We start from the raw sequence: 26300 nt of genomic DNA, 5'->3' as shown, positions 1-26300 counted from the left end.
TCTCATCTCTTCAGACAGTTCCGGGCTTTTTTCCGTACCACTGCTCTATCCATAAACATTCTCTGTAAACCAGTTCATCAGCCCCACCCCCATTTAAAGCCCTCTGAAAACCTCAGTTCTGCCACAAGGCACGCAAAACACGAGAAAGAAAAACAGAGCAACGCTTAACTCTATCCATCCCCACTCCATCCTCCATGGTCCGTTCTCACTCATTTGTTTTGTCATGTAGCAAACCTTTGGGAAGCATACAAATGAATAAATAAATAACCGTCATAGGAAAACTGAATCATATTTTAATTAGAGAGCAGCAACTCAGCAAATATCCATTATTGTGGGCACCCCTCTAGCTTTCAATCTGGAGCGATGTGTAGCTTTCTGAAGTAGTTAAGTTCATTGCTTACTAAAATTACCGCAACAATAAACTGCAATACAATAGCAACAGTTACCTGAGACAAACCCTGGTGTGTCTGGTGGAGAGGTGGTGGAGCTATCAACATTCTCGCTGTCTTCTCCAAATTCTTTCTTATAGATAGACAACATGTAGGATATTCTATAGTCCAGTCTAACACTAAGGATAAACTACAAGACAAGAGTTTAAAATAAGATACAGTTTTCTCTCTCTCTAACCTGTTTTCTGACGGGGGAAGGAGCTAATTTTAAGTCTATTACTGAAAATAAAACAGCTATGTTTTTCAAATGATAATTTTTGTGATTTCTTTCCTGGGATTGACCTCCCACACTATGCTGCGGCATTTAGGCTGCACCTCCTTCACCATGAATATTTTAGTCAGTTCAGACTCGTCCCGCAGCTCTGAGATCTGCCCATCTGCCCAAAGCTGCATGAAAACACTAAAGCCAAATCATTTATTTTTCAGTGCAAAATACTAGTGGTGATATCCTGGCCAGTGTTTGCTTTTTGAGGATACTTTGTGGTGAATATAAACCTAAGGACAAAGGATTATTTCTGAGGTTTACTTTTTTAAACAAACGTAACTTGCTCATTGGATTTACAACAGGGTAACTGCGATCAGAATCTGGCTCTGTGAAAATATTCACATAAGGGCAGCAGGGTTTGGACGGGTATACATTTTTTCCCTGTTTTAGGTGTGCTTAACTCTCATTGTGCCTGTATTGTGGTATAAAACTGGTGTGAAGGGGGGTTAACACATAAGTATACAGTAGATCCTCAAAAGGTACGAATATCAGAGTTAAGGACTGACCAGTGAACCGGACACCATGTGAAACCAGAGAAACAAATCAGGCAGCAGCAGAGACCAAAAAAAAAAAAAAAAAAAAAGAAGCAGCCAGTACTATATTGTGCCTGTATTGCATCTTAAAGGTAGCCACACCTGGGCTGCCTGTCCCCCCCACCCCACCCCCACTCACGGGGCAACCACTTGCAGCAAGACGCTGGGGCTGCCAGCCCAAGGCAGTTGAAGCCAGCAGAGCACGTGCAGCACCGGGGATCTTTCACCCACTCCCCATGAGGGGGACATGCAGTTTTTAACCCCCCTCCCTGGGAGAGAAACATTCTGTTTTCTCTCTCTCACACACACACACACACACACACCCCTGCCTGGAGGGGGCCAAGTTTGAAAACTCATGCTAGGGCTGAGTAGAGAGCTCAGCTGCTGCTGAATCCTGGCCTGGAGCATCAGCTACTGGATCTGGAACCCGAACTGTGCTTTGTTCAGAGTTACGAACATTTCAGAGTTACGGACAGCCTCCGTTCCCGAGGGGTCTGTAATGCTGAGGTTGTCCTGTATGAGACGGGATTGTGCCCTAGTGTTACGTAGCCATGTCAGAGAGTAACAGTGGCGGGTAAGGCCTCTCCAACTCCCTGTGGAACTGCATTAGACCTGCTCGGATGGAGGCTAGAGAGAAGAAGGGAAAGGAGGAGCTGCCTCACCTGAATCTTTCTCCTGTGAGCATACAGGTAGGGAGTGGGCAGGAAGAAATTGGAACCGTGGCTCTGCCCTCCCAAGTGCCAACCAGCAGAGCCAGCCAGGTATGAAGGGAAAGTAAGCTGCATCCCAAAAGCGGTGTCATAGCTTACTGCTCCTCTCAGAACAAGGAGAGAGCAAGGAAGTGGGAGTGACACTCCAGATAGTAATATTTTCCCAGGGCTCTCCCTAAAGTAGTGCAGTTTAGCATCACCCTATGCTCATTTCTGAGCTCTGAAATATGCAGTTTATCACATTTTGAACAATTATATGCTACAGTAAGCATAACCCAACAATTGCTAGTCTTTCAGCAACTTGTAATTAAGGAAATATAAAAGACGTACTTCATAAACATTCAGTATAAATGGAAAGCTTCAAAAGTGACAAATTGTATCAACAGATAGCAGAATTTACAAAAAATACTAAAAAACTTCTACAGAGTGTGTGTACCTGGAAGTGGGAGTTGGTATGCAGAATAATAGACACTGTGTGGCACATAACTTACAGCAGCCCAAGGTGAGAACCCTAAAGATATACGCTAGTGGATGTACCTCATGGAATGGCTAGGATACAACGACACTGACCCAAATTCTGTTCAGTTCCACCAGTGAACATCTGGAGAGAGCTTCCAGAATGTCTGGCCCTGCATTTCTCCAGTGTGTCTGGACTCAGTTCTGTTCTAAGATACACCGATGGAAATGAGGAGTAACTATTGAAGTCAATGAAATTATACTGATGTAAGACAAGTATAATTAATCTGGAAATATATCCTTTGTCTCTAGAGCAGGGGTTCTCATCAAACGGTGGTCGTGACCCCTCAGGGGGTCACAAGGTTATGATGCGGGGGGTCGTGACCTGTCAGCCTCCACCCTCAAACCCCGCTTTGCTTCCAGCATTTATACTAGTGCTAAATAAAAAAAAATTGTTTTTACTTTACAAGGGGTGGGGAGTCACTCTCACAGGCTTTCTGTGTGAAAGGAGTCACCAATTCAAAAGTTTGAGGACCACTGGTCTAGAGAATATTTCTGGGATAGTTTTAAGGGCCAGATTCTGTCACCCTTACAGACACTGAGCGGTATTCTTCTCCATGCCAAGGCACGACCATTAGAGAAAGGTACTCCTCAATGAGAAAGACTGGGTCGCAGAATTGGCCCCTAAGTAAATAAAGAAGTAGGTTAAAATTAACTAGCTGCTTTGTAATTTTCCATCATGGTTTTTACCTGCAAGATCTCAATGATTTTTAATTTGGTGTCCATCACAGTCACATCTTCACTGTCTGGGCTGGCCTGCTTGCTCGAGTGGAGGCTTGGCTGTACATCAGGTATGCTGATGGGAAAGATAGATCCTCTGCTCAGTACCATTTGTGTCATCATCTCTCCCACACCATGGATGGTCCTCATAACATTGTTTCCTAGGTATTAAAAAGAAATCATACAATTGGTGAACCTTTCTTTCAAACCCTCCCTCCCTGCCTCCCCACACACACACACACACACACACACACACACACGTTCTTCATGTGGCAAAAATACCCCAACAATCTTAATAAATCTACTAAGGACTAAATCATCTCTTTCCAGCTACAGCTGCACAGGAGGGAAAGAGTTAAGTCAAAATATCTATGGTTTTGGAGCCAAATAAATCTGCCACATCACCGTTCCGCAAAGGACACACTTGCAGGCCAACGGAAAGGCCAAGAGACCAGGGTCCCCAAACACTCGTTCACCCCATCAATGTGCTCATAACCTTGTTCTGCAGGGAACACCTCAGGAGAAGAGTGCCTAGTTCAGTTTCCATGCCCACTCTCTTTGTTGGCTTCTCCATGAAGATTTGCCAATTGGGGTGGTGGATTTGGCGATAGAATTGTAGAATCTCAGAGATGTAGTGCTAGACGAGACCTCGAGAAGTTATCATAAGTTATCTAGTCCAGCCTCCTGTTCTGAGGCAAGATTAAGTATACCTAGGCCATCCCTGACAGGTATTTGTCCAGCCTGTTCTTTCAAATTTCCAACGATGGGGATGTAGACACCTGCACCGTAGGAACTGGACTGAGACCAACAAATGATTTTAAAATGGGACACAAAGATGCCATCAGTTGGTAAGGACTTTTGGTCTCTCCGGACTTTTGGTCTCTACGGACTTAATCTGATTTTAACCAGTGACCTAGAGATAGAAAAAGCTTTGTATGCTGTCCCCTATTACCAAACCCCTTGGCCATTTGATTATGTTACCAATCTTGAAACATTTATTTGGATGTACTCAACATACTCCCATCCACAGCTCTGAGCACATACACACACACACACTTCATAAAACGTATACAGCCTACAAGCTGAACCAATGTTCAAATTGCAAAAGCCTCCACATTCTCACAAGCTAAGATTCTCCCACCTCTCAGCCCCATTTGCTCAACCTTCCCACTTCAGAAAAATCCTGGGAAAGGGACAGACCTTATAGCCTGACCTGAATGTCAAAATATTCTCTAGAGCAGGGGTTCTCAATCTTTTTCTTTCCGAGGCCCCCCGAACATGCTATAAAAACTCCATGGCTGGCCAGTGCCACAACTGTTTTTCTGCCTAATGCTGGTCCTGGCTTTTATAGGATGTATCAAGCAGGGTAACTGTCCAGGGCCTCATACCACAGGGGTCCTCACAAAGCTAAGTTGCTCAGGCTTTGAATTCAGCTCCAGGTTGCCAGGCTAGGAGCCCTGGGCTTCAGCGCCACACAGTGGGGCTTCAGCTTTCTGCTCTGGGTCCCAGCAAATCTAACATTGGCCCTGTTTGGCGTCCCCCCCCCCTGAAACCTGCTCATGGCCATGGAGGGGGCCCCAGGCCCCTGGTTGAGAACCGCTGCTCTACAGTTACAGTTCCTTGCCTGGGCTCCTCCTAGGAAGAAACTTACTCACCTCAGAGCTAAGCTTTCCAGTTTAATCTAGCCCTAAGAGCCCAGTTCAACCATCCATTCTATTGACTCTGCTAAGAGTTGGATCAAACAACACATGAGGATGCTGTTTGTTCAGACAAACTGTGCTGCTGTTCTTCTACTCTGACTTTTGACGTGAACAGTTCTATGAACGAATGACCATCTTCATTCTAGGATGGGGGAAGAAGAGGAGGAGGAGAAGGAGGAATTTGGGTCTTGCTCTGGACAGGACATAACGATTCCTACCAGTGTGAATTAGTCTTTTCATAACTCGTAACTCACAGATACGAACTAATGGATAAGACAATGAGACAATGGTGGAAAGAGATCCTCCCTCTAAGCGGGAATACCTAGAGTATGCAAAAGCAAACCAAGGGCTGGAAGAGAAGATATAATTTGGTAGAAGGCTTAAGTAGTTCCTTGAATGTCTTCTGTATACTTTAATCAGCAGGCAACAGCAACATCACAATAACCCTCTTTCTATATAATCTGCAGCAAAAGGTCAACATCCTATTATATTTTGCTAGCAATATCTTCCCCTTATGCCTTTTTGCCCCCATTCATGGAGTTCACGTATTGTATGTGAGGAAAGAGGGGGCCTTTAACCCTAACTTAAAAAGAAGAAAGAATGTGCTTTTTCAAAGTGAATGAGACACATTAGTGTCACGTTTCAGGTCCTGTTCAGCATTCAGTCTGGTGTGCAATCTGTTTGAATTGGGCTTTTGAAAATACTCCTTCACGTCCATACAAGTTAAGGGGGGGTAGGGGGGAATAATTTCTGGCCGTTTTTGCATCATGCTAGGAAGAAAAGCACTGGGTATCAGACTGAAGACTAAATCCGAACATCAGGGTCATACACAGGCAGATCCTCCTAACTGCCTGCACATAAGTAAGGTAATAAAAATGTTTCCAAATATCCTCCTGGCTACTGCATGGTGCTGGAAATCATATATCTGGCAGAACTGATCTTTAAACTGCATGAAACGTGAGACTAGGATCACCTCCCCCCAAAATGCTAAACAATGTTTATCTGCATTGATTACAATGGAGTTACATCAGTGTAAAACAGGCTTACGAAGAGAAGAATCAGGTCCCTTGACCTTTAAAGTGGCTCCATTTAAGTTGTTTTTTTTAAATACTATTTACCACCAATTTGTGAAACAGATGATCTCATTCATAACACCCTGTCCTTTCAGCTGCACAGTCTGCTAACAGTGAAGTGCAGCTGTAGGACTTTTAGGTATCCCCTTGGTTTAAGAAACAGAGCAACAACAACAAAAGGAAAGACCACAGTACAAGATAATGGGACTGCATCACTCCTTGGTGACTTGTCATCCCATTACTTGAAAAATGTATATGGAGGTAAAAATTTTCCCAATTAGTAATGGAGATTTCAGAAGTTAATGAATTCTGCATAAAAAGAGTCAATGGAGTTACAGCACAATACAACTGGTATTGCAGAGTGAAGAACCAGTCAGAATAAATTGAAAAAAAGTGACAAGAAGATAGTCTTCTAGATTTTTATGTCAAACCCAATTTCTTTCTAAAAAAAAAGATCTTGAGAGGTACTTTTAATTGATGTCAATGGGATCTGCAAGTGCCTAGCAGTCCTCTCAGGAATTGGTCCACTGAAAGTAGGTATTCAGTATACAAGTGTGCAATTTCGGATTGGAAATTCCCTGAATATTTCAATCATTCCAACCTCTAAGATAAATCCTGCTGAAATAGCAAAGGCCCAGGTACTATGCAATATAGGATTAGACTTCCCCCCCACCATGAGCTCCGATCAAGGGCAATGCATAGTTGCACTGTGTCAGGAGCAAATCAGAAATCAAACTGTGACTCAGTCACAGTATGGGCTGGTCCCTCTCTTGCTCCAGAGTGAAGAGTAATCACTTCCCCATCTGCAACAAATCAGCGGTGCTGCTCTGTACGTTCAGTGGGGGAGGAGGGGGATAAAGTCAAGGTTATGCCCAATCCCCACTTCTGCTCCCTCACTTGTCACCCACACATGTGCAAGGGGAGAAGATACCCCACAAACGTCCGAAGAAGGTTGGTGCAGTGGTTAGGAGGATAGTCTAGGACATGAGAGACCCAGGTCCAATTCCTACTCTGCCAGATTTCCTGTGTGGCCTGGGGCAACTCACTTAGCATCTCTTTCTCTCCATTCTCCGATCTGAAAAGTGAGGAGAATAATAGCACTTCCCTACCTCAGAGTGCTCTTGTGAGAATAAATATACTAAAGATTGTGGAGGAACTCAGATACTACAGAGAGGGGAATTATAAGAGTACCAAAGAAAACAAAAGAGGCAGCCTCCTTCCCTTGCCCCTACTCACAGGTGCTGACTTTCAGCTTTCCCCAGGGGTGCTCTACCCTCACTTGGCCCTGAGGCCCCTCCTTCCCCCAAGACCCAACCCTACCCCCTCCCCGGAGCATGTCCTGCCCTCACTCTGCCTTTTCCCACTCCGCTCCTCCGACCCGCTGACTAACAGCTGATAGGAGGCAGGGAGGAGCTGATTGGCAGGTGGCTGTTGAGCACCCACTATTTTTTCCCCTGTGGGTGTTCCAGCCCCAGAGCACCCACAGAGTCAGAGCCTATGCACAGACTAGCAACAGAGGTAGGAAGTGCAAGGGCGATGCAAGGCAGCTTCACAATTGAACCTATAACAAAGGAAAAGTTACACTGGATTCACTACACTCCTTCCTCCCAAACATTCCTTGAACATCAACCTGTGTGTGTGACTAAAAGCTAGAGGAAGATCCACTAAAGAAGGTTGTCATTTTCGGTTGTATTTCATTAATACAGCTGAAAGTGTTTTTAGTAGGGAAAAAGCCAGTTTAAATCAATTTTAGTAGTTATAGCTGCAATGATTAAGACCCTCTTTAAACCAATATACTTTTCTTTTTGTCAACAATACCGGCAAGGCTGGGAGGAACAGGCAAATCAATCTCATACAGCATCTTAGCAAACAGCAAGATATCAGCAATTATATTTTAAATTAACACCCAGCAGGTTTGGGGGAGAAAATTTCTGGAATTAAAATGAAATAGCACTTAGGACAATTAGTTACCAGTATACTTTTCAAAGTGAAAGAACCCAAAATATTTCACAAGCTGTATGCCTGTATATGCAGACCACCACTGAAACACAACTGTCTCGCAGGTGGTGGGTGACCGTCAACCAGTACACAGTGCCACAAGCATGGGGCGCCAGAGAGGGCACAAGACACGCAAAGGAACCTGTGCTTTAGGAATATCCATGAAGATTAGACAGAAACTTGATTTTAAGAGGTCTCCTCCAAGAGACCTAAACAAAGTGATCTACATGCCACTCAATGTAAATATCGGCCTTAGAAGGAGGAAGGGGTAAATCAGATCTATAGAAAAGTTTAACCAAGAGTAGGTATGTACTTCAGATCTGTTACATCCAATCAGCATGGTCCAATGGATAGAGCCCTTTGTACTATTCCTAGCAAGTCACTGCATTTCTCTGCATTTGTTTGCCCTCCCACCTTTTGTCTCATTCATCTATTTAGATTGTAAGCTCTTGGGGGCAGGGCCTGTGTCTTATTAAGTGTTTGTACAGTGCCTAACACATTGGGGCGCTAGGTGCTACCACAATACATTAATAAATAATAAATTAACCTACCACCTCCATTGTTACTAATTGGGCTAAATCCTGAGTGTTACTGAGCAGATGCCTCTCAGAAGAGAGCACAAAATGTATTTTGTGAGACTCTTACCCAGAGTTGCACTGTCAAGAACCACAAGTGCATCCTATTATGGTTTCACAATTCTAGTGTAGAATGTGTCCAGGGAGTTAGAGATAAGTGATTTATTCACCAATATATAGTACAATGAAAGAGTGAAATCAAGGTAGGTTCTGATGCTCATTTAAAGGAGTTACAGACTGACAGGTACTAAAACGAGGGGCTGGAAAAAAAGAATGTTTGTCATCTTTTGGAAAGACAACTGTGCACCTCCTTTTCATTGCATTGTATTATAGTGATCACAACTTCCTAATGAATATCACTTTCTGTCACAAACCTGTGGCACATAAGCTCATACAATTTGGCATGATTGACAACACAATGGCCTCTCTGAGACGAGAGAGATTTCAGAGGAGTTAAGTTATAAAGAACATGCAATCGACATGTTGGATAATGGGACACCTCACTTCCTGCATAAAACATATGTCCTGATAGAATTGTTCAGACCAGTAAATTATTTAAGAGCAAAATAAACACAAACAGAAAAGTGCTATGCAATATAGCATGGATGTTAAATGACAAAGCTATATTCAAGGAGAAAAGCCACTAGGAAAGGAATTGGCAAACTATGCCTTGTCTTAATATTGCTCCCAGCCAGTGGCTATGTGGTGGTTTCTGTCCTGCTCCCAGTGGACAAGAATCAAGCACACTACAAGCAGCATCACAACTGACACAATTAGGAACCCTTGTTGACAGTCTCAGTGGTGAGGCTAGGACTGATATGGAAGATGAAGTATACGTGGAGATGAGATACATGAGTTAGTGTGAGGAAGCTCAGAGAGAGCGGGGCCCCATGCCATACCCGGGCTGTAGATAAACAATGGACTTCAGTCTCCACAGTTCGCTAGCTGACACATTTTACTTACCCTAATGTTTCTTAGGGCCAGATTATGATGTCCTTACTCAGAGCGAGTAATACTCTTTCTGCACAAGTAGCCTTCTGGACATCAGTGGAACCACTCATGGCAAAAGGTACTATTCCACATGAGGAAGGTATCATTATTTGGCCCTTAGTTTATTTGAAACCTTAGAAGGTAGTACATAGAAAGAGAGTTGAGACTACTTTACCAAAAAAATAGCCTGAAAATATTTTCTGCGGAAATATCATTGACTGAACACAAGACTCAATCCAAAAATATCAAACTTGGTTAAATGTAATACCTAGTACTACCAGTTATATATTTCTATTCTTGTTCGTATCAGTCACAAAGGGACTGAGCCTGTTCCCACCGCTATTAAAATCAATGGAAGTTTGGCCATTAACAAGTAAGATTGGATTCCTAGGGTTCAAAAGTGCTCCAGCACTCACTGCTGGAGCGAGATATTCAAGAGTGCTCAGCTCTCAGTAAGGCATTTTAAAAAGCAGCCAAGTTTTCAGGCAGATTTCAGCAGCCAGGAATTCCCATTAAGAACACAGAGCTGCTGGGTGCTGAACAATTTTGGAAATCTTTATTTAGGTGCCTAAATGGGCGTCACTGGGTGATGGAGTCTTTTTTAAAATCTGGTGCTTAATGATCAGATAGAGAACAAATGCACTTTGACAACTGCTCATTAACGTGTCCAGTAAAAGGGCAACACGTCGGTCAATCTTATTTATAAAAAAAAAAGCGAGGGAAGGGGGGGACAAATGAGTGGTTTTGCAGACAAAAAATTTATTTATTTTTATGTGAGCAGTGTCACACAACGCCAAACTCTCTATGAAACATTTTTACCTCAGCATTTTTGTTACTGAGTACTGTACAGCCAAACTTATTGAGGTCTTGCAAATATATTCTGTATTGCCACGGTGCTTGTGTCCTCTGGATAGCTGCACTCCCATTGCAGTGTAATAAGAATCTGGCAGCGTGTGCTACGTAGAAATTTCATGCTTCGGCACCTCATCTCTCACCCATACTGACAGAGACTGGGAGGAAAGGATGAGTAATAATAAACTTCCCAATGAGCCCAAATATCGTCCCTGTTTGTGGAGCCAAATATTTCTGATCATCATCATGAAATTACTTATATTCTGCACTCCTACCCGAACTCTCTCTCTCTGTAGGATAGTGGTTTTGAACCTGTGGTCCATGGACCCCTGGGGGTCCTCAGATTACATCTAAGATTTCTGAAGAGATCTGCAGCTCCAGTCGAAATTTTGTAGGGGTCCACAAATGAAAAAAGGTTGAAAACTACAGCTGTCGGACATCCGAACTCCAGTCACAAAAGACCCCAAAAGACTCAGAACACCCCACCCCCAAAGATCCTTTTTCCTTCAGAGAGGGGGCAGAATGGAAGAAAGTCTCTGGCTGCTGCTCAGCTGCATCTGTCAGAACCATGGGAGGGATACTAAACACTTAGAGGTTTTACTGTCCCTCTTCTATCAAGGCTTGAGCCCCCCCACACACACACACACACTTGCCAGAGCCTCTTTCAGGACTGAAGGATTTAAAACACTGCCCCTTGAAGATGTGGGGGAGCAGCCACTCAGCATCTCTAAATGTCTCAGCTAATTCCCCTCTCACTCCTGAAACAGATGAAGCCTGGTAGAGAGAGGGAGCCCCTGGGGCCTAGGAAAAAGGGGGCTCTGGAGACAATTGAGCTGTGGTGGATAATCAGATTAGATTCTGAGGTCTGGATATCTGATATCACTTGAATATTAGAACCCCTGACTCCAAAGGATTGCCTGTTTCCCCGCTCTAACCAAGATCACAGCAGAGGCCGCTCCTCCCTACATTGGTCCTGATCCCAAGAACTGCTAAGAGCCCACAACTTCCACAGAAGTCAGCTGCAGTTCAAGGTTGACTGTGCTTCACAGGAGGCCCAAACCAGCATCAAGAATGGGCCCTTAGCCAGTAAGGGCCTCTGCAATTAGGTGAATTACAGCTGGAACAGGAATCAACTCCAAATGCCCTTGCTTTTGTGGATTCCTGAGAGACTCTTAATACTGATTCAGTGTAAGCTTTTTAAGTTTTATTCATATAGAACCAGCCAAGGGCATGTAACACTGGCCAGAACTATGGGGTCCTCTGGCAGAGCGCCACATGTGCTCTAATGACCAGTTACTATAAGATAAAGCTGCTATGGGGCTTTTAATTTAACTCTAAATGTCTTTGCCTTTGTTGATCTGGCCACATTTCTTCATGTAATTTAATTTTTGTGCATGAAAAGTTATAGCCATTTATGAAACATATAACAACATCACTTCAATACTTAAAGGAGCACATTTTATTTCAAATCCTTTGAGCTATATATTATTTGCCAGGAACATAAAGCCTTATAGCTCCATTTGTAAAAGAGGTATTAATTTTTACAGGTTTTCCACAGAATTTGCTCATAAAGGCTGTAGAACATACCATAAACAAACGAACATCACACTTTATTTCTTCATTAAACCATGATTCACCCCTCAATAACTAGCTGACCTCAGGTTAGCCTATTAGAAATATAATACATAACATTAAAGGAGAGAGAGTGGGGCCAGCTCTACATTCCACGGGGCCCTATCTGAAAATACACGTGAGGCCACATCCAGCTCCCAACTCCCCAATAAAACTGGATCTCCTCCATGTATTCACAACTCAGACACCTCCAGTTTGCCAGCAACCTACTCCAGCTACCAAGAAACTCCACCAACTCTCCCCTTTTTGTGAGGGTCTGCCATTTGTGGTACTACTTCCTTTTCCACTACGTGGACCAGAAAACCAGAAAGTGTTGTCAAAGTTCAACTTTTCAACAGGGGAGGAGGGAAGGCAGGGAATTTAATCTCTGCAATAGCATGCTGCCCCGAAGCCATAAAAGATCATGGGAATCTCCATGGGAATTCTAGTTGGCGAGATGGGTAAATGTATGTTGTATGGGGTCCCTGGAAAAGGAGGGTGCTTCAGAATCACATAGGGGCACAGGTCTAGTGGCAGAAAAAATAATTATGAAAGAGAAATATTCCACTCCAGAAAATCAAACATATCTGGAGGGGAAGTAACTCCCACTTGTACTGGCTTTCTTTTGTCCAAATAATAGTCAACAAGATGTAGCAATTACTGCATTATAGAAATCTGTGATCAGCCTGCCTAAATTTCCCAAGAGTTAATCCTCAAATAGTCTGCTGAATAATTTTTTTTAAAACTGTTGGGATAAATCATCTCTCCAGTCTGACAGGTAGGAACTGCCTTAGTGCTGCTAATCAAAGCCTGTCTCAAAATGATGTTTAGACTTGTTAACAATAAAAAGGAGCAGCAAATGGATATATATGCAAGACTTAGAAACCATCTCATCAATTCAATAGGCCCTGGATGAAATCCAGCCCCTTTTTCTTTAGTGGCAGAGGACCCCCAAGTGCAGCAGAAGGGGCAGAAGACAGGATTGCTGGAGTCCATATGTGGGGTCCAAATCCCCTCTATTCTATTCTAATACTGCTCTCATTTGTTTTGGTTTCTGAGCAGCCAGCACCATATTAGTCAGAGGGGCTCTCTACATTGTTTCATGCTGATGCATTTGGGGTGATCAGGAATGAGAGAGTTTCATGGTGATAGCATGCTCAGCCCATATAGGCCTTTTCCAGTAGCCCTTCCATAAGCAGGACTCCCAATGGCATTAAACCAATCCTACAGCTATAAGGGCTTGTCTTCTTGGCTGCTGCAATCGACGCAGCAGGTATCAATTTAGTGGGTCTAGTGAAGACCCGCTAAAATCAATGACAGAGCGCTCTCCAGTCAACCCCAGTACTCCACCTCTCCAAGGAGAGTAAGGTAAGTCAACTGGAGAGTGTCTCCCGTCAACACAGCGGAGTGAAGACACCAGGGTAAGTCAACCAAAGCTACATAGCTGGAGTGGCGTAACTTAGGTCGACTTACCCCAGTAGTGAAGACAAGCCTTAAGACTAGGCGTAGAAAGGAGGAGTAAGTGCTCAACAGCAAACCTTCTAGCAAACCAGAAAGATGTACCGAAGGACTTGATGAAATTTTGTCAGTTCCTCCATGGTTGCAAGGACGGAGGTTGTTCCTTATATGGATCTCTAAGGGTGGGGAAAGAGGGTTGGGATGGAAAAAGTGGGGATGTTCATGTCTCTGACTAAGACACAGAATCATGTGGAAAAAATAAAAAGAAAGGGCAGCTATTCCACTGCTTCTGGGCCATTACTTCCTGTTTTTGCAATGCATACTTAAGGACTCCTTAATGTTCAAGATATATTACTGATATAATTCATAGGGAAGAGAGTCTATCATGTCACAACCTAGTTAGTGACTCTTTGATCCTGAGTTTTAGGATATGAACTCAACAATTTACACCAGCTGAGGACCTAGCACGTAGGTCCAATTCATTCATTCATCAGAAAGCTATAGCAAGAAATCAACTTATGGAGAAGTTATAAATAGTTGACATTTCAGCCACACCAGCTGTCTTTTGAATGTCAACAACTACAATACCTGGAACTGCTTTCTAGTTTTCCCTTTATTTTAATCTTTTCTAAAGTTAACAATGATTGGGTTTTTTTGTTTTTGTTTTTTAAAAAGCACTTTCCTTTTTCGCTGCACTAAGATCTTCAGCTATGCAGCTATTGCAACATAGCCCTTGAGAATACTCAATGGCCCGCGATAAATCACTCTCAGAATGCATCCTTGTAATAGATGCACCCTGAGAACCTAATTTTGTCCATGCCAAAAGCATGTACATCCACAGGAGCAAGGGAGAAATGCAGAGCTGCCTGGGAGCAGGCCAGGTTACACAAGGGTAAAGGTCTTTCCACATTCAGTACCACTCTGCACATCAGTAGCGACTATAATGGGCAGCGCATATTCTTTTGGATGCATAAGTTAGAAAAGGGGAAGACACACTAGAGATAAGGCATGGTCAACTAGAGAAAACGCACATCCTCATCTTCTAGAAATGGCTGTGTGGGATGTCCAGCAAGTCTCACAAGCTATTCCAACCTAAGAAAGACTATCTCTATACAGCAAGATTTTATTGCAAATATCCAGGCCATGCCAGCACACCCTAATGACTCCGCAGGATGCACACCTAAGGATGCAGAACAGACTGACACCAGTTCAAAATGGCAAGGAACTCTCTCAGAAGAGTCAGGATTCCTTGCCACTTGACTAGCAGGGGAAGGCAGAGTAGGGGCCATGTCCAAACAAACACCATTAAGAAGTCAGTCCTTCTCAAGGCAGTGCTAGTCCCACACACACAGGTTCTCTGTTGTACCCAGAGCTACACACATCTACAGTCCATCTGCAGCGCTCATCAGACTTACATCCGTGGAAACAACTACATCCAAGAAGGAGACTAAAAAGGGTCAGCACAGACAAAGGTGGAGGCTAGCCACAGGGACCAAAACACTTTGACAGCACCCTCTTGCTGAAGAAAGTGGAGATAAAGATGGAGGAAATGGCACGTGACACATTACTAAAGAACAGTGCTGTATCCAGTGAACCTGTCTAGGTGTTGTGCATAGATTTAATTCAGTGAAATAGGTGGTTTTTCCCCCCACACCTATGTTTGATCTTCTCCACGGACTTTCACTGTTCTCTAAATAGCACTATACTTAAGTGTACTATATGTATCATCGGGACCTGTTATTCCCACAGGTGCAGTGTTATTCTCACAGATCTTATTTGTATTTTTCAGTGCTCTAACTCCTGACTTTCTGATCTTAGTTATATTGGGGTAGCTCTGGATTTTCATGGATTTGCTCTGGATTTATATCAGCATAACTGAGCAAAACCTGACCCTCTGTGCTCAATGAGTAACTTTCCTTCCTCCAGAATAGCCTGAAACACATACAGTCAAAGGGAGGGAGAACACAGAATTGGTGAAACAGAGCTATGGGTGACAGCAGTGAGTAAAGACAATGAGTGGAGGGAGACCCCAGGTTTACAGATGTGCACAGAGATCAGACTGACCCAAAATCACAGATCTGAGTGCCCAGCTCCCGCAGACTCTGTGAAAGTTTGGCTCTAGAAACAAACTTTGCTCCTTGGGGCCATTTCTAGAAATGAGTTTGGAAGGCCCTGGAGGTTTTTCGCCTTCCTCTGTAGCATGGGGCACGGGTCACTTGCTGGAGGATTCTCTGCTCCTTGAGGTCTTCAAACTACAATTTGAGGACTTCAATAGCACAGATATAGGTGTGAGGTCTTTTTTAGGAGTGGTGGGTGAAATTCTGTGGCCTGCATTGTGCAGGAGGTCAGACTAGATGATCATAATGGTCCCTTCTGACCTAAATATCTATGAATCTATGAGTTTGCAATGCGACATGTCAGCAAAAACAGCCAATTCAAATGGCGGCCACAAGTAACAGATAATCGTCCCTTTCTGTAAAGTTCTGATTAGACATCACCTGGAATATAGCGTTCTGTACAGAGCACGGCATTCTGTGAAAGACTTTGACAAACAGGAGGCAAATCAGAGAAGAGTAACACCAGAGACTGAGGAAAGATTAAAAGAACTAAATATGTGTTGCTTGGCTCAGAGATGACAAAAGGGAAAAACATGGTAACCGTCTATAAATATTTGAAGAGTATAAACATCAAGGAGGAAGAGGAATTGTTTAGGGTGCGACACAGATGGAGCATATCATCTAATAAAATTAAGAACAGGAAAATTTAACTCTCTGACAGTGAGGCTGTGAAATACTCTTCCCCAGGGAGGTGTGAAAGCCCCATTGTTTAGGGCATTTAAATTCTGACCTAGCCAAAATACAAGAAAGTGTTCATTAGGGAACAATCCTGCATCAGCAGGAAGACGGACAGGATGGCTAATAGGTCTTTTCCATCTGCTCCTTCTAGGATTCTATGACTAACAGCTGCCAGCACAGCATCTCACTTCAAAGTGGACAAGCATCTTCCTCAATGACTGGTAAATGCCGGTACTATACATGTGCAACTGCTTGCACCACACCCAGAAAGCTGCTACTCCCTCCACTTGTTTGGAGCTGACCGTTCCAAACCAGGTTCCAGGCCTCGGTATCCCATGTGGCACCATGTGATACTGTATCAGTCAATCAGTCTAAAAGTTCTTTTAAATTGATCATTTTTATGCATTCTGAAATCATCTGCTGTCCACATATTTGGATGGATGTGTGTACAGACAGATCAAAGACATATAGCATAAATTGCTTCCTTCCCAAATAGTGAATTATGCATTTTAATAAAAACTTTTCACTGCTTTTTCTCACCTCCATCCTGAAATTTGCTTAGTCTTTCGAAGTATGATGACATAGGACCCTGAACAATATCTAGAATAGCCAGCAGTGTCCTGGTCAGTCTGAGCAGCTCACTAAAACTATAAAAGCCAAAGTATATGAGATTTCGAGCCAGATGCACCACCTGCGGGAGGGAAAAAAAACAATCACAATGAAAACAACCTCTGCAACATTAGTGGTGTTGAACTGTACAATACAGTTATATTTTGTCCTGTCCTTTTGTCTTTCATACAGACTATGGGGCTGATCCAAGACCCAATGAATTCAATGGGAGCCTTTCCATCGATGTGAGCCCAGGCCCCTAATTGTCAAATGCTTCTCAGAGTTAGATAATGCAATTACTGGGTTAAATGAAAGCAGGAGAGAAAACAGCATGAGGTTTAGGCAGAGCTGGGGGGAGATCTAGTTCCATTGGAGAAAAGAAATGAGAAGGAAAGTCTATGAGGCAGAGAGAAGCCAGAAGGCTGTTCCAGATGGCAACAGCTGCAGTGGAGAAGCATCTTGAAACAGCAGCCGCCAGACTGTGGAAAGGTAAATAGATAGTGGAGGCAATGCTGCATGGCCAGAGGCAGTTTAAGCTAGGGCAGCTGTAAGTGTTCTTTAATTTGATTCTAGAAGACTCAATCCTACGTAACCCTTTCTTCTGTTAGGTGTTCTGGACTGTAATAAAGGACAAGATTATGTGGTGCAATACAATTCCCTTATTACCACATCCGACACAGAATACAGCACTTTTCACCCTAAAGATCTCAAACCTCTTAAGTACACAGAGCATGTGTGTATACACCCCTCCCACATACAAATCACTTCATTTGCCACTGAAATGCAGCCACTTCTGGTGTAGTGAGGAACTGCAGCTGTTTAACAGCACACAGTACAGTATACAAAACAAAAGCGGGAAGCAAAAAGAGTGGAATTAAGGAAGTGGGTATTAAGATATTTCTTAAAGAACATTCTACGGTAGAACCTCAGAGTTACGAATCAACCACACACCTCATTTGGAACTGGAAGCATGCAATCAGGCAGCAGGAAAGACCAAAAAAAGCAAATACTGTACAGTACTGTGTTAAACAAACTACTAAACGAAATAAATGGAAAGTTTTAAAAAAAGATTTGACAAGGTAAGGAAACTGTTTCTGTGCTTGTTTCATTTAAATTAAGATGGTTAAAAACAGCATTTTTCTTCTGCATAGTAGTTTCAAAGCTGCATTAAATCAATTTTCAGTTGTAAACCTTTGAAAGAACCACAAACAACCTCCATCCCTAAGGTGTTCATAACTCAGGCAGTTCTACTGCAATGGTTCTCAAACTTTTGTACTGACCCCTTTTCACCTAGCAAGCCTCTGAGTGTGACTTCCACCCCTTATAAATATATAAAAATGTGTGTTTAATTTAACACCATTATAAACGCTGGAGGCAAAGCTGCGTTTGGGGTGGAGGCTGACAGCTCACGACCCCCCATATAATAATCTCGCAACCCCCCGAGGGGTCCGAACCCTTGTTCTACTGTATAATCAAATATGTTCTTAAACTTTTCTTTTCAAAAGAAAACCTGGTTAATACAGCTAACAGTTATGCCCTACCACTTCATTGTTTGATTCAAGGGGTACAATAAATTGTGACAAAGATAACTGAAAAGTACCTCAAATGTAAGTTTGTTTTTCTCTTTGTCCCCAAAAGGAAATGGCTGATTTACAACTTCTTTCAAGTACTCTTCTACAAATTCCATGGTCAAAGCAAATTTCCTCTTCATGTCATTTCTCGAGGAGTCTGTGAAAGAATCATACCTACCAGGCAAAACATAGGGAGAAGCAAAATTAACCTCTTCCATTGATATGATGAGCTGTAATGTAAAAAATTACCAAATCCTCCAACCACTCATGATGCTTTAACCTTATTTTAAGTTCTCTGGTGCAGAAAAGGGCTAGATCGCAGTTAGTCCTGCTTGTGTGCACCAGGGTGGCAGGCAAAGGATGCAAACAAATCTTCCCTCCACTTGTGGCACAGGTCTGGGGGGGACTCAACACCAGTGGTGATAGTAGAAAAGATGGTAAGAAGTTAAGTCCATGATCAACTCCCCTTTTTGCACAATCCTTCCATCACCCAAAAAAAAAAAAAAAAAAAAAAAAAGAAATGAGCTGGTAAGGATGGGGGGCAGACACTGCACCCTGTGAAAGAATGCAGCAGTATTTGTTGCACTGTGGCACATGCCCCCCAGAACCAGTAGCGTAGCTAGGGGGACAACAAGGCAGCAGTCGCTCCCCCACTGAGCAGAAGTGGTGCCTTTTTAATTCTTTGGTGCCTTTTAAATTTTTACTCACCTGGCGGCGCTCCGGGTCTTTGGCGGCGGAGGTCTTCAGCAGCACTCCGGCCTCGGGTCCTTCACTCGCTCCAGTCTTTGGCAGCGTTGTGGGGGGAGGGGCGGTCCTTCAGTGCCGCCGAAGACCGGAGTGAGTGAAGGACACGAGGCCAGAGTGCCACCTGACCCGCCGCCAAAGACCCGGAGCGCCGCCGGGTGAGTACTAGAGGGTGGCGTCTTTTTTTTTTTTTTTTTAATCATCTCCACTGCCCCTGTTTCCTCCACCTGGCTACGCCACTGCCCAGAACTACTATGCCTGACTCATACATAAAGGCCCCAGTGCATCAAAGCAATCAAGCAAGTGAGAGTTCCCACTGAAGTCAGTGGAGCTCCTCCCATACTTAAAATGAAGCACGTGCTTAAGTGCTTTCCTGGATTGAGGCCATTGCCTCTGAACTGCTTCAACTGACTATAGGTTGTGGCTTTAAAGCCACAATAAAGCTCTAATTGTAAAACTAAGGTTCAGCCTAGTGAGGGTGTAATATTTAATTGAATGTAATGGCTTCACCCTTTGTCGTTCCCAGGAAAAGGCCATTTCATCTCCCCTATCACAATGCATTTTAAAGAACACACTCACGAATAAAGTGACCCTTTTAAATTTCCAGGATTAATGGTGCCTAATGGTTTGTGTTCTCCAGCAAAATATCTGTTCACATGTGTGTTGCATTAAAATTACAGCCACTTACAATTTTATTCTGAGTAGGTCTGATCCATTTAAAATGCTTTGGGGTGTTTGTTTTTTTAAACTTACTCATGGATTGTGATCTTGGTAGGAATTTCAGTCCACAGTCTGGCATATCTAACGGGTACTACAGACTCCTGAGGATCTCTGTCAACGTGCATGTGCAGCATAAGACGGCAAAAAGAAGCCCGGAGGTCATAAGGGAGGCTTTCATCAGACATACATCGTAGGATCAAGTCTACTGAGAGCTGTGTTGAAACCTGGTTAATGGCTAGATACTGACGATCCAGGCACATCCTTGCAAAGAGGTTTAATTGGTACCTTAAGGTAATAAAAATAATGTTACACTTTCAGTAGTATCTTGGATTTTTTTGAATGGCACAAAGCAACATACCTGAGAATATACTCTCAGGAGCCTGATCTATGCCATTCCAATGTAACATAATGAAAATAATACAGCCCCTTTGTTAGCAAAGAAGCTGACTTGCCATTGCAAACACTAGTATTTGGCTCCTATCCCCATTGATTTTTATACCCAACTCACACTGGAGTTCAAAGAAAGTCCCCCACACAGAACAGCAGTTGTGGGATAAAACCCTTGAACTATTCACTTTCAATACATTTAAGACTGTTTCATGCACCTGCCTTCCAGTGCCTGGAACCTGGAAGTGCTGATGGTGCTAATTTCTCAGTGCTTCTGGACAACAGCTCAGAGCACACCTGGTCTGCAAGAGTATACTAAAGTAGCTGTTGTGTAATCCCACTTGCTAGAGAAGGGAGGAGCTGAAACCACAGCACTTTGAGAGCACAGGGATGCATCAAAAGCATCGAAGCCTCAACACTCTTTGGAAAATATTGGAGAGATTGTTGTTGTTTTTTTTTTTAAATGTAGGAAGGATCACAAACTTAGATCCAGTTTCTAAACGGAGCATAGATCTGACCTTGCTCCAGTTTAACATAATGACAATGGATTTCAACAGGAGTAGCATCTGGTTCCCTGAATAGTAAAAATATTGTTTTACCTGTAATAGGTAAGGACTTCTAAATCAGCCTTTGTGCCTTCCTTAGCCTCCTGGGCCAGATGCCTGATAGCTTTGCCATGTGGTTCCTTATTGCTGTCAATCCAGTAGAGCCAGACCTCCTCCTCATCAATATCCTCTGGGATGATGGTGCATTCCAAGGGATTGTCTATTTGCATTGAAACCAGCCTTCAAATAAATAACGCAAACTGTAGCTACACAAACCCTGTTACCGATGTGGCAAGAAAGGCAAGGTAACAATGACAAGTATGTTTCAGTTACAGCTGCTTACTTGGTTTGGATGAGGATGTCAGCATTCCCTGGACTCAGCATAAATTTACAGATGAGTTCCTGAGTTACGGGTATGGCAGTTGTGTTAGAAACACACAGGTCTGATAGATAATCCAAGAATCTGGACAGGAAAAAAGCAAACAAAATATTATACACAGAAGCATCACAAAGGAAATCTGTTTACCTGTCGATCTTCATTTTTTCTAGAGTGCTCATCTCTGAAACATTCACCTCAAGGGAGCCCCTAGTGCTAGAGTTCTCTAAATACATGCTGTATTGAAACTTTGATCATTGTTTATTCATATTATTACAACCTCTAACCACTAAAGAGGAGTAAGATCTTGAGATCAATGCTGAGCTCTCAATCCCTGCAGCTCAGGCTGAGTGTGGCAAGGGTGACCCAAACAGTCCCTCTTATAATTTACACCAGACTGAAGGATGCTCTAAGATGTGCCTGTGGGATTACTCCACTAAGGACTTCATCACTGGCCCAGGATCCAGAGGAGTACTCTGTACTATGGACCACCTATCCCACTCTAGTGCACCTGCCACTTACTGTCCCCTAATCTAAATACCAAGGATGGGGGAGTGACTGACATAAACCAGGTGTAGCTGAGTTTATGCCATCCAATGAATCCCCTATGCTACAGTAATCCACAACTACCCATTTAAGGCAACTTTAAATGCCTTCTGCCTCACAGGCACTTAGTGAGGACCAGGGATCAAACCCAAGACCTCTATCTGAAAACATGAGCCTCTGCCACAAGGACCGTTAGCCTGAAGCCAGTAGCAGGTTCACAAACCTTTCTATGTAGCCTAGCCACTCAAGGGGGACAGATCACCACATTGTATTAGCATAGGTTACACCAGGGTAGTCAATAAGTGTACTGTGGACCAAATCCAGACTGCTAGATGCTTTTGAACGGACCCCGAAATCTTTTTATCATCATCATTATTATTTTATTATTTTCTCTGGAGTCTGGACTTTGACTATACCTTGACCAAAAGAAGTGGATCTTGACAAAAAATAATTGACTACCCCAGGTTACACTTACAATACCAACAGCTGAACTCTAGAATGTTTGTGTTCATAAAGTATTTTTGAATGAAAGGTCTAAATGCAACAGTATATCATATTCAGGAACCAGTTCCTCCACCATTAAAATGAAGTTAATTACCTGCTACTTGCTAAAATGGAAGTAACCTAGCAACATTACATAACAGTTTAGAGCAAAAAACTAAAAAAAATCCCACTAAATCTGATTGAAAATGTGGTGGAAATTTGAGTAGGCAGAATGTAATTACTCAGGCTTGGCAGGTGGGAATCACGTACCCTGATTGTACGCTGAGGAAGGTTTTAATTTTTACAGTGTGTGTATGTGTTCTGGAGCTCAGTTCTGCATACCTCATCTCATGCAAACCAGTCCATGGAAGTCTGTGGGATTTTTCACATGAGTCAGTGCTGTGGGGCAGGTCCTAACTGCTAACAGTGGGTCATTCTGAACTGTTTTGTAAGGTGTGCTTTTAAAGCATGAATTGTTTTTGCACCTAGGGTTTAAGCACAAGTGAAGTTTTTGCATTCAAATAATAAATTCAATCAATCAAATTAAGATCCTTCCTCTTGCAAAAAGTGATGTGAGATCTTAAATAAACAAGGTCAATTGTACCTTGTTAAGGGTCCTGTCCCCTTCTAATAATGAACCAGGGAATTGGCTCAGTACCAATATGGCCTCCTCTTCTAATACTGACCAAGCCCAACATTGCTTAGCTTGGGACACGTGATGAAATCACAGCTCCAGGTGATATGGCTGCAGATATATGCAGAGTAATTATAGCGATGCAATGCAACATCCCCCAGCAGTACTATAAATTGCTCCCATAAAAGTAATTTGGCCCTCAGTACATTGATTTAATACATTTACATTATTACTGTATGTTTACATTTGGAAGTCATTTTTTTCATTAAAGATCCTTTTTTCATTAGACACTCCATTTATTTTACATTCAGACAGGAAGCAGTGGTGAAACCAAGAGAGTTTCAGGAATTTCTGCTCTCTCTAGTCTAACAATTTATACACAATATGAGTAGTGTGGTTTTTTTTCCTCTGCCAGGATTAAAATATTTAAGCCATGAAAGAGAGATAACAAACTAGCAAATAGAAGGCAGATTCACAGCTGTTACAAGAATAAAAGAGTATCAATACAGAAGAAAGGTATGTGGGCTACTTCAAACCTTGGCTCTCGATTCCTCCTCAGTAAGTTAACAAATGTCTCTATTTCTTTAGACGTGATGTGTTTCTCAAGTAGTTTTCTGTTGTTGTGCAACAAAGCTGTGATGGTGTCTTCTGCCAGAATATCATAACCAATCTGGGACTGCATGATGCAGAAGTTCTTAGCAATATATTCCTGAAAAATAAAAAAGCCTCAGGATGATCTCTTCAACAGCCTGTAAGAAGCAGCATCTTTCTTTTAGGATCAGCAACATTCAGCTCAATTGATCCCTCAAACTAATACTCAAAACACATATCTCACTAGTGGCATGAAGTGAAGTAAATCTGGGATCACTGAATAATATACTCCAAGAAAAAATTAGCTGTCTTAGGGGTGGCCAACACTTCTGAGTCTTCTACAGTCCCCTCCCCCAGCTCCAAACACACAGAAAATAAACGGAAAATTTGGGATTTACATTATTTTGAAGAAGTATTCTTCTTGTTTTTAGAGGCAAGAAATATTTTGAAAGGCTCTAGAAAGGAAATCATAGAAGTCATACACATCATTTCAACACCTTATCTTTAGTCCCTCCATGCCTGCCAAGTCCTTGGGTTGATGACTCATTCTCAACTCTAGTTCATAAAAATATTGGACTGAATGGGTTTGAACTTTCTCCCACTCATAAAGGGTACTCTGTGGCGGTAGGTTGGGCAGCTTGACTGAATCAGTCCTGCTTCTGAGACCCCTATTACTCTGCTTCACAAATTTGTCAGTGAGAAGAATTCAGAATTCCCTGCAACTCTCCCACTTTCTAGTCTGACATCCAAGAGCATAATTTTAGTGATACAGCAGAGACCCACAAACTGGGAGTCCCATTCTCATGCTTGAACCTCTGGAGCTTATAAAGAGGAAGAAATGGTATGGAGCACATGCCGGGGAAATGAAACCCTAACATCTCACTGGTCTCTTGTAAAAATTCCTAAACAAAAATACCATTGTTCAGCAAGAGAAGTCAATACTTTAATGATTGATTTGCTACATACTAATGCACACAGAGCCCAGTCCACCAGCCCCTTCTTACAAGAGTTGTTTCATTGGAATACAACAGGAATCCAAATACAAGTACAGAGCACAGGGTCAGACCCAGAGTATACGATTATGTAACAATTTTGGCAAAAAAAATCTTGGCTACAACTGACCTGGTTTTTCCTATAGTCCTGCTGGGAATGTCTGATGACTCTGTAACATAGCCTTAACATGTATTTGTATGGAGCGTATCTCTGATCTCCTAGATCTTCAAGTCTCAGCATTGATCCCTCTCCTCCTTTATCCTTAAAAGGAGCTTTGAGGATCCCAAATATCTGTTCAGAATCAAAATCACTGAGTATGAGAACAAAACTAACATTTCTGTATGACTGTCATTGGCCATTTCTATTCATATTTGCATTAACTGTCGCAGGAGTACCTTAAACCAGGTAAGAAATAGGGCACCACTCTTGCCATCTACATAAGACTGAATGTGATGGGGGAGTGGGGGATCCTGACAATCTCAGACGTTAAAACAGTGACATTGTCCCATTTTGATCTACTCACTGACATCGTGTAGAAAAAATTTGGATACATTTACAGTCAAAGGGAAGGACAATTCTGTTATTCCTCTTTTCCAGCCTATTCACCATTGTTTATTAAAGAAGCTACTTAAAAAGAATATTAAGTCTGATTCACAAGTGCACAGATCTTAGCATAAACTGGATCCTTCCAGCTCTATGAGAATGCAGAGGTTCACCAGCTGTGGAGTCATTTACAGTACTGGGGACTAGAGTAGAAAACATGTTTCCACTTTATCATCCTTCGGCAAGACTTTACTCTCTCTTATAGCCATATGATGCAGTGGGGTTGCACAGGCGTAGCTCAGAAAAGAATATAGCCATTTATATTCAATTCTCCCCTCATCAAATGTTTCCTATTTTCATTTAGGCAACAGTAAGTGAGCCCCATGTGGCTAATTTCACACCTAGAAATCCCAAGTGGATGTTAACAAAGGACTATGTAGCCTCGTTAATTAAACGACCATCTTCCTTCAGGAGCTCCCCAATAGGTACATATATAAACAAACTGCTAATATCCAAAACATACCTGGGCCAATATATTTTGTTCCCGCATTAATTTTTGTCTTTCCCGGTTTGGCTTGCTAATCAACACATCCAAAACTTCCTGCCCATTATTAGGAACATCAGCAACAAAGAAAATGAGATCTTCTAACAGCTTGGTTACAAACCTAGAACAAGTAGAGAAATCCTTACTAGCAAGTTCAACACTTGCTAGGATTCATTTAAAAAAAAAATCCATACATTTTAGAACAGGCTTTCTGTGGCACAGCAGAACTTCAACCACTGCAAAGCCAAGTCTGACACGTGCTTAAGGATTCAAGACCTTAAATCAGCAGAGGCTTAAATCCATCACAAGGATGTTTACCAAAGCATTAAAGAACCACAACGAAACAGGAAGCAAGTGGAACTGATGGACAGTATCCCAAAACAAGTAATCTACACAAATATGCCAGCAACAGCAGCAAGATGTTTTCATATGCAGCTTAGCTAGAGCTTTTCAGGTAACCATTAATGCTGGCCACTTTAGATAGGTTGCACTGTATGCAGTGGAAGAGCATGCAAGCATCCCCCTCCTATTCTGTACCCCTACTGGCCAAGGAGGTATTGAAGGTGGATTTGCAAAAGACCACGTCTTGCACTCCCTGCTAAAGGGAAAGGGTGATGGTAAACAGCACCAAAAGGGGAGGGGTACTTCTAATACTAGAAAATGGTTACTCCATCCTGAAGGAGGCAGATGAAAAACGGTAAGTTGTACATGCATATGGCAGAACATATATAGATGGAACTTTGAATTTCAAATGGACAACAGACCCACT

At 42.6% G+C, this 26300-nt stretch overlaps 1 protein-coding gene across 4 annotated transcripts in view; it reads right to left on the bottom strand.

Moving 5' to 3' along the window:
• ITPR2 (inositol 1,4,5-trisphosphate receptor type 2) overlaps nucleotides 1-26300 on the bottom strand; it is a 356349-nt gene that overhangs the window by 205605 nt on the left and 124444 nt on the right. For all 4 annotated transcript variants that reach the window (XM_073317588.1, XM_073317596.1, XM_073317605.1 and 1 more), the window contains 10 exons: nucleotides 25511-25652; nucleotides 24574-24735; nucleotides 23397-23569; nucleotides 21165-21284; nucleotides 20876-21061; nucleotides 19923-20174; nucleotides 18455-18599; nucleotides 16786-16936; nucleotides 3164-3354; nucleotides 447-579 (listed from right to left, as the gene is read on the bottom strand). In XM_073317588.1, coding sequence (XP_073173689.1) covers nucleotides 447-579; nucleotides 3164-3354; nucleotides 16786-16936; nucleotides 18455-18599; nucleotides 19923-20174; nucleotides 20876-21061; nucleotides 21165-21284; nucleotides 23397-23569; nucleotides 24574-24735; nucleotides 25511-25652 — 1655 coding nt within the window. The remainder of the gene's footprint in view (nucleotides 1-446; nucleotides 580-3163; nucleotides 3355-16785; nucleotides 16937-18454; nucleotides 18600-19922; nucleotides 20175-20875; nucleotides 21062-21164; nucleotides 21285-23396; nucleotides 23570-24573; nucleotides 24736-25510; nucleotides 25653-26300) is intronic.

The sequence above is a fragment of the Lepidochelys kempii genome, chromosome 1, assembly GCF_965140265.1.
Source record: "Lepidochelys kempii isolate rLepKem1 chromosome 1, rLepKem1.hap2, whole genome shotgun sequence".
NCBI lineage: Eukaryota > Metazoa > Chordata > Testudines > Cheloniidae > Lepidochelys > Lepidochelys kempii.
This window is presented reverse-complemented; position numbering and strand designations above follow the sequence as displayed.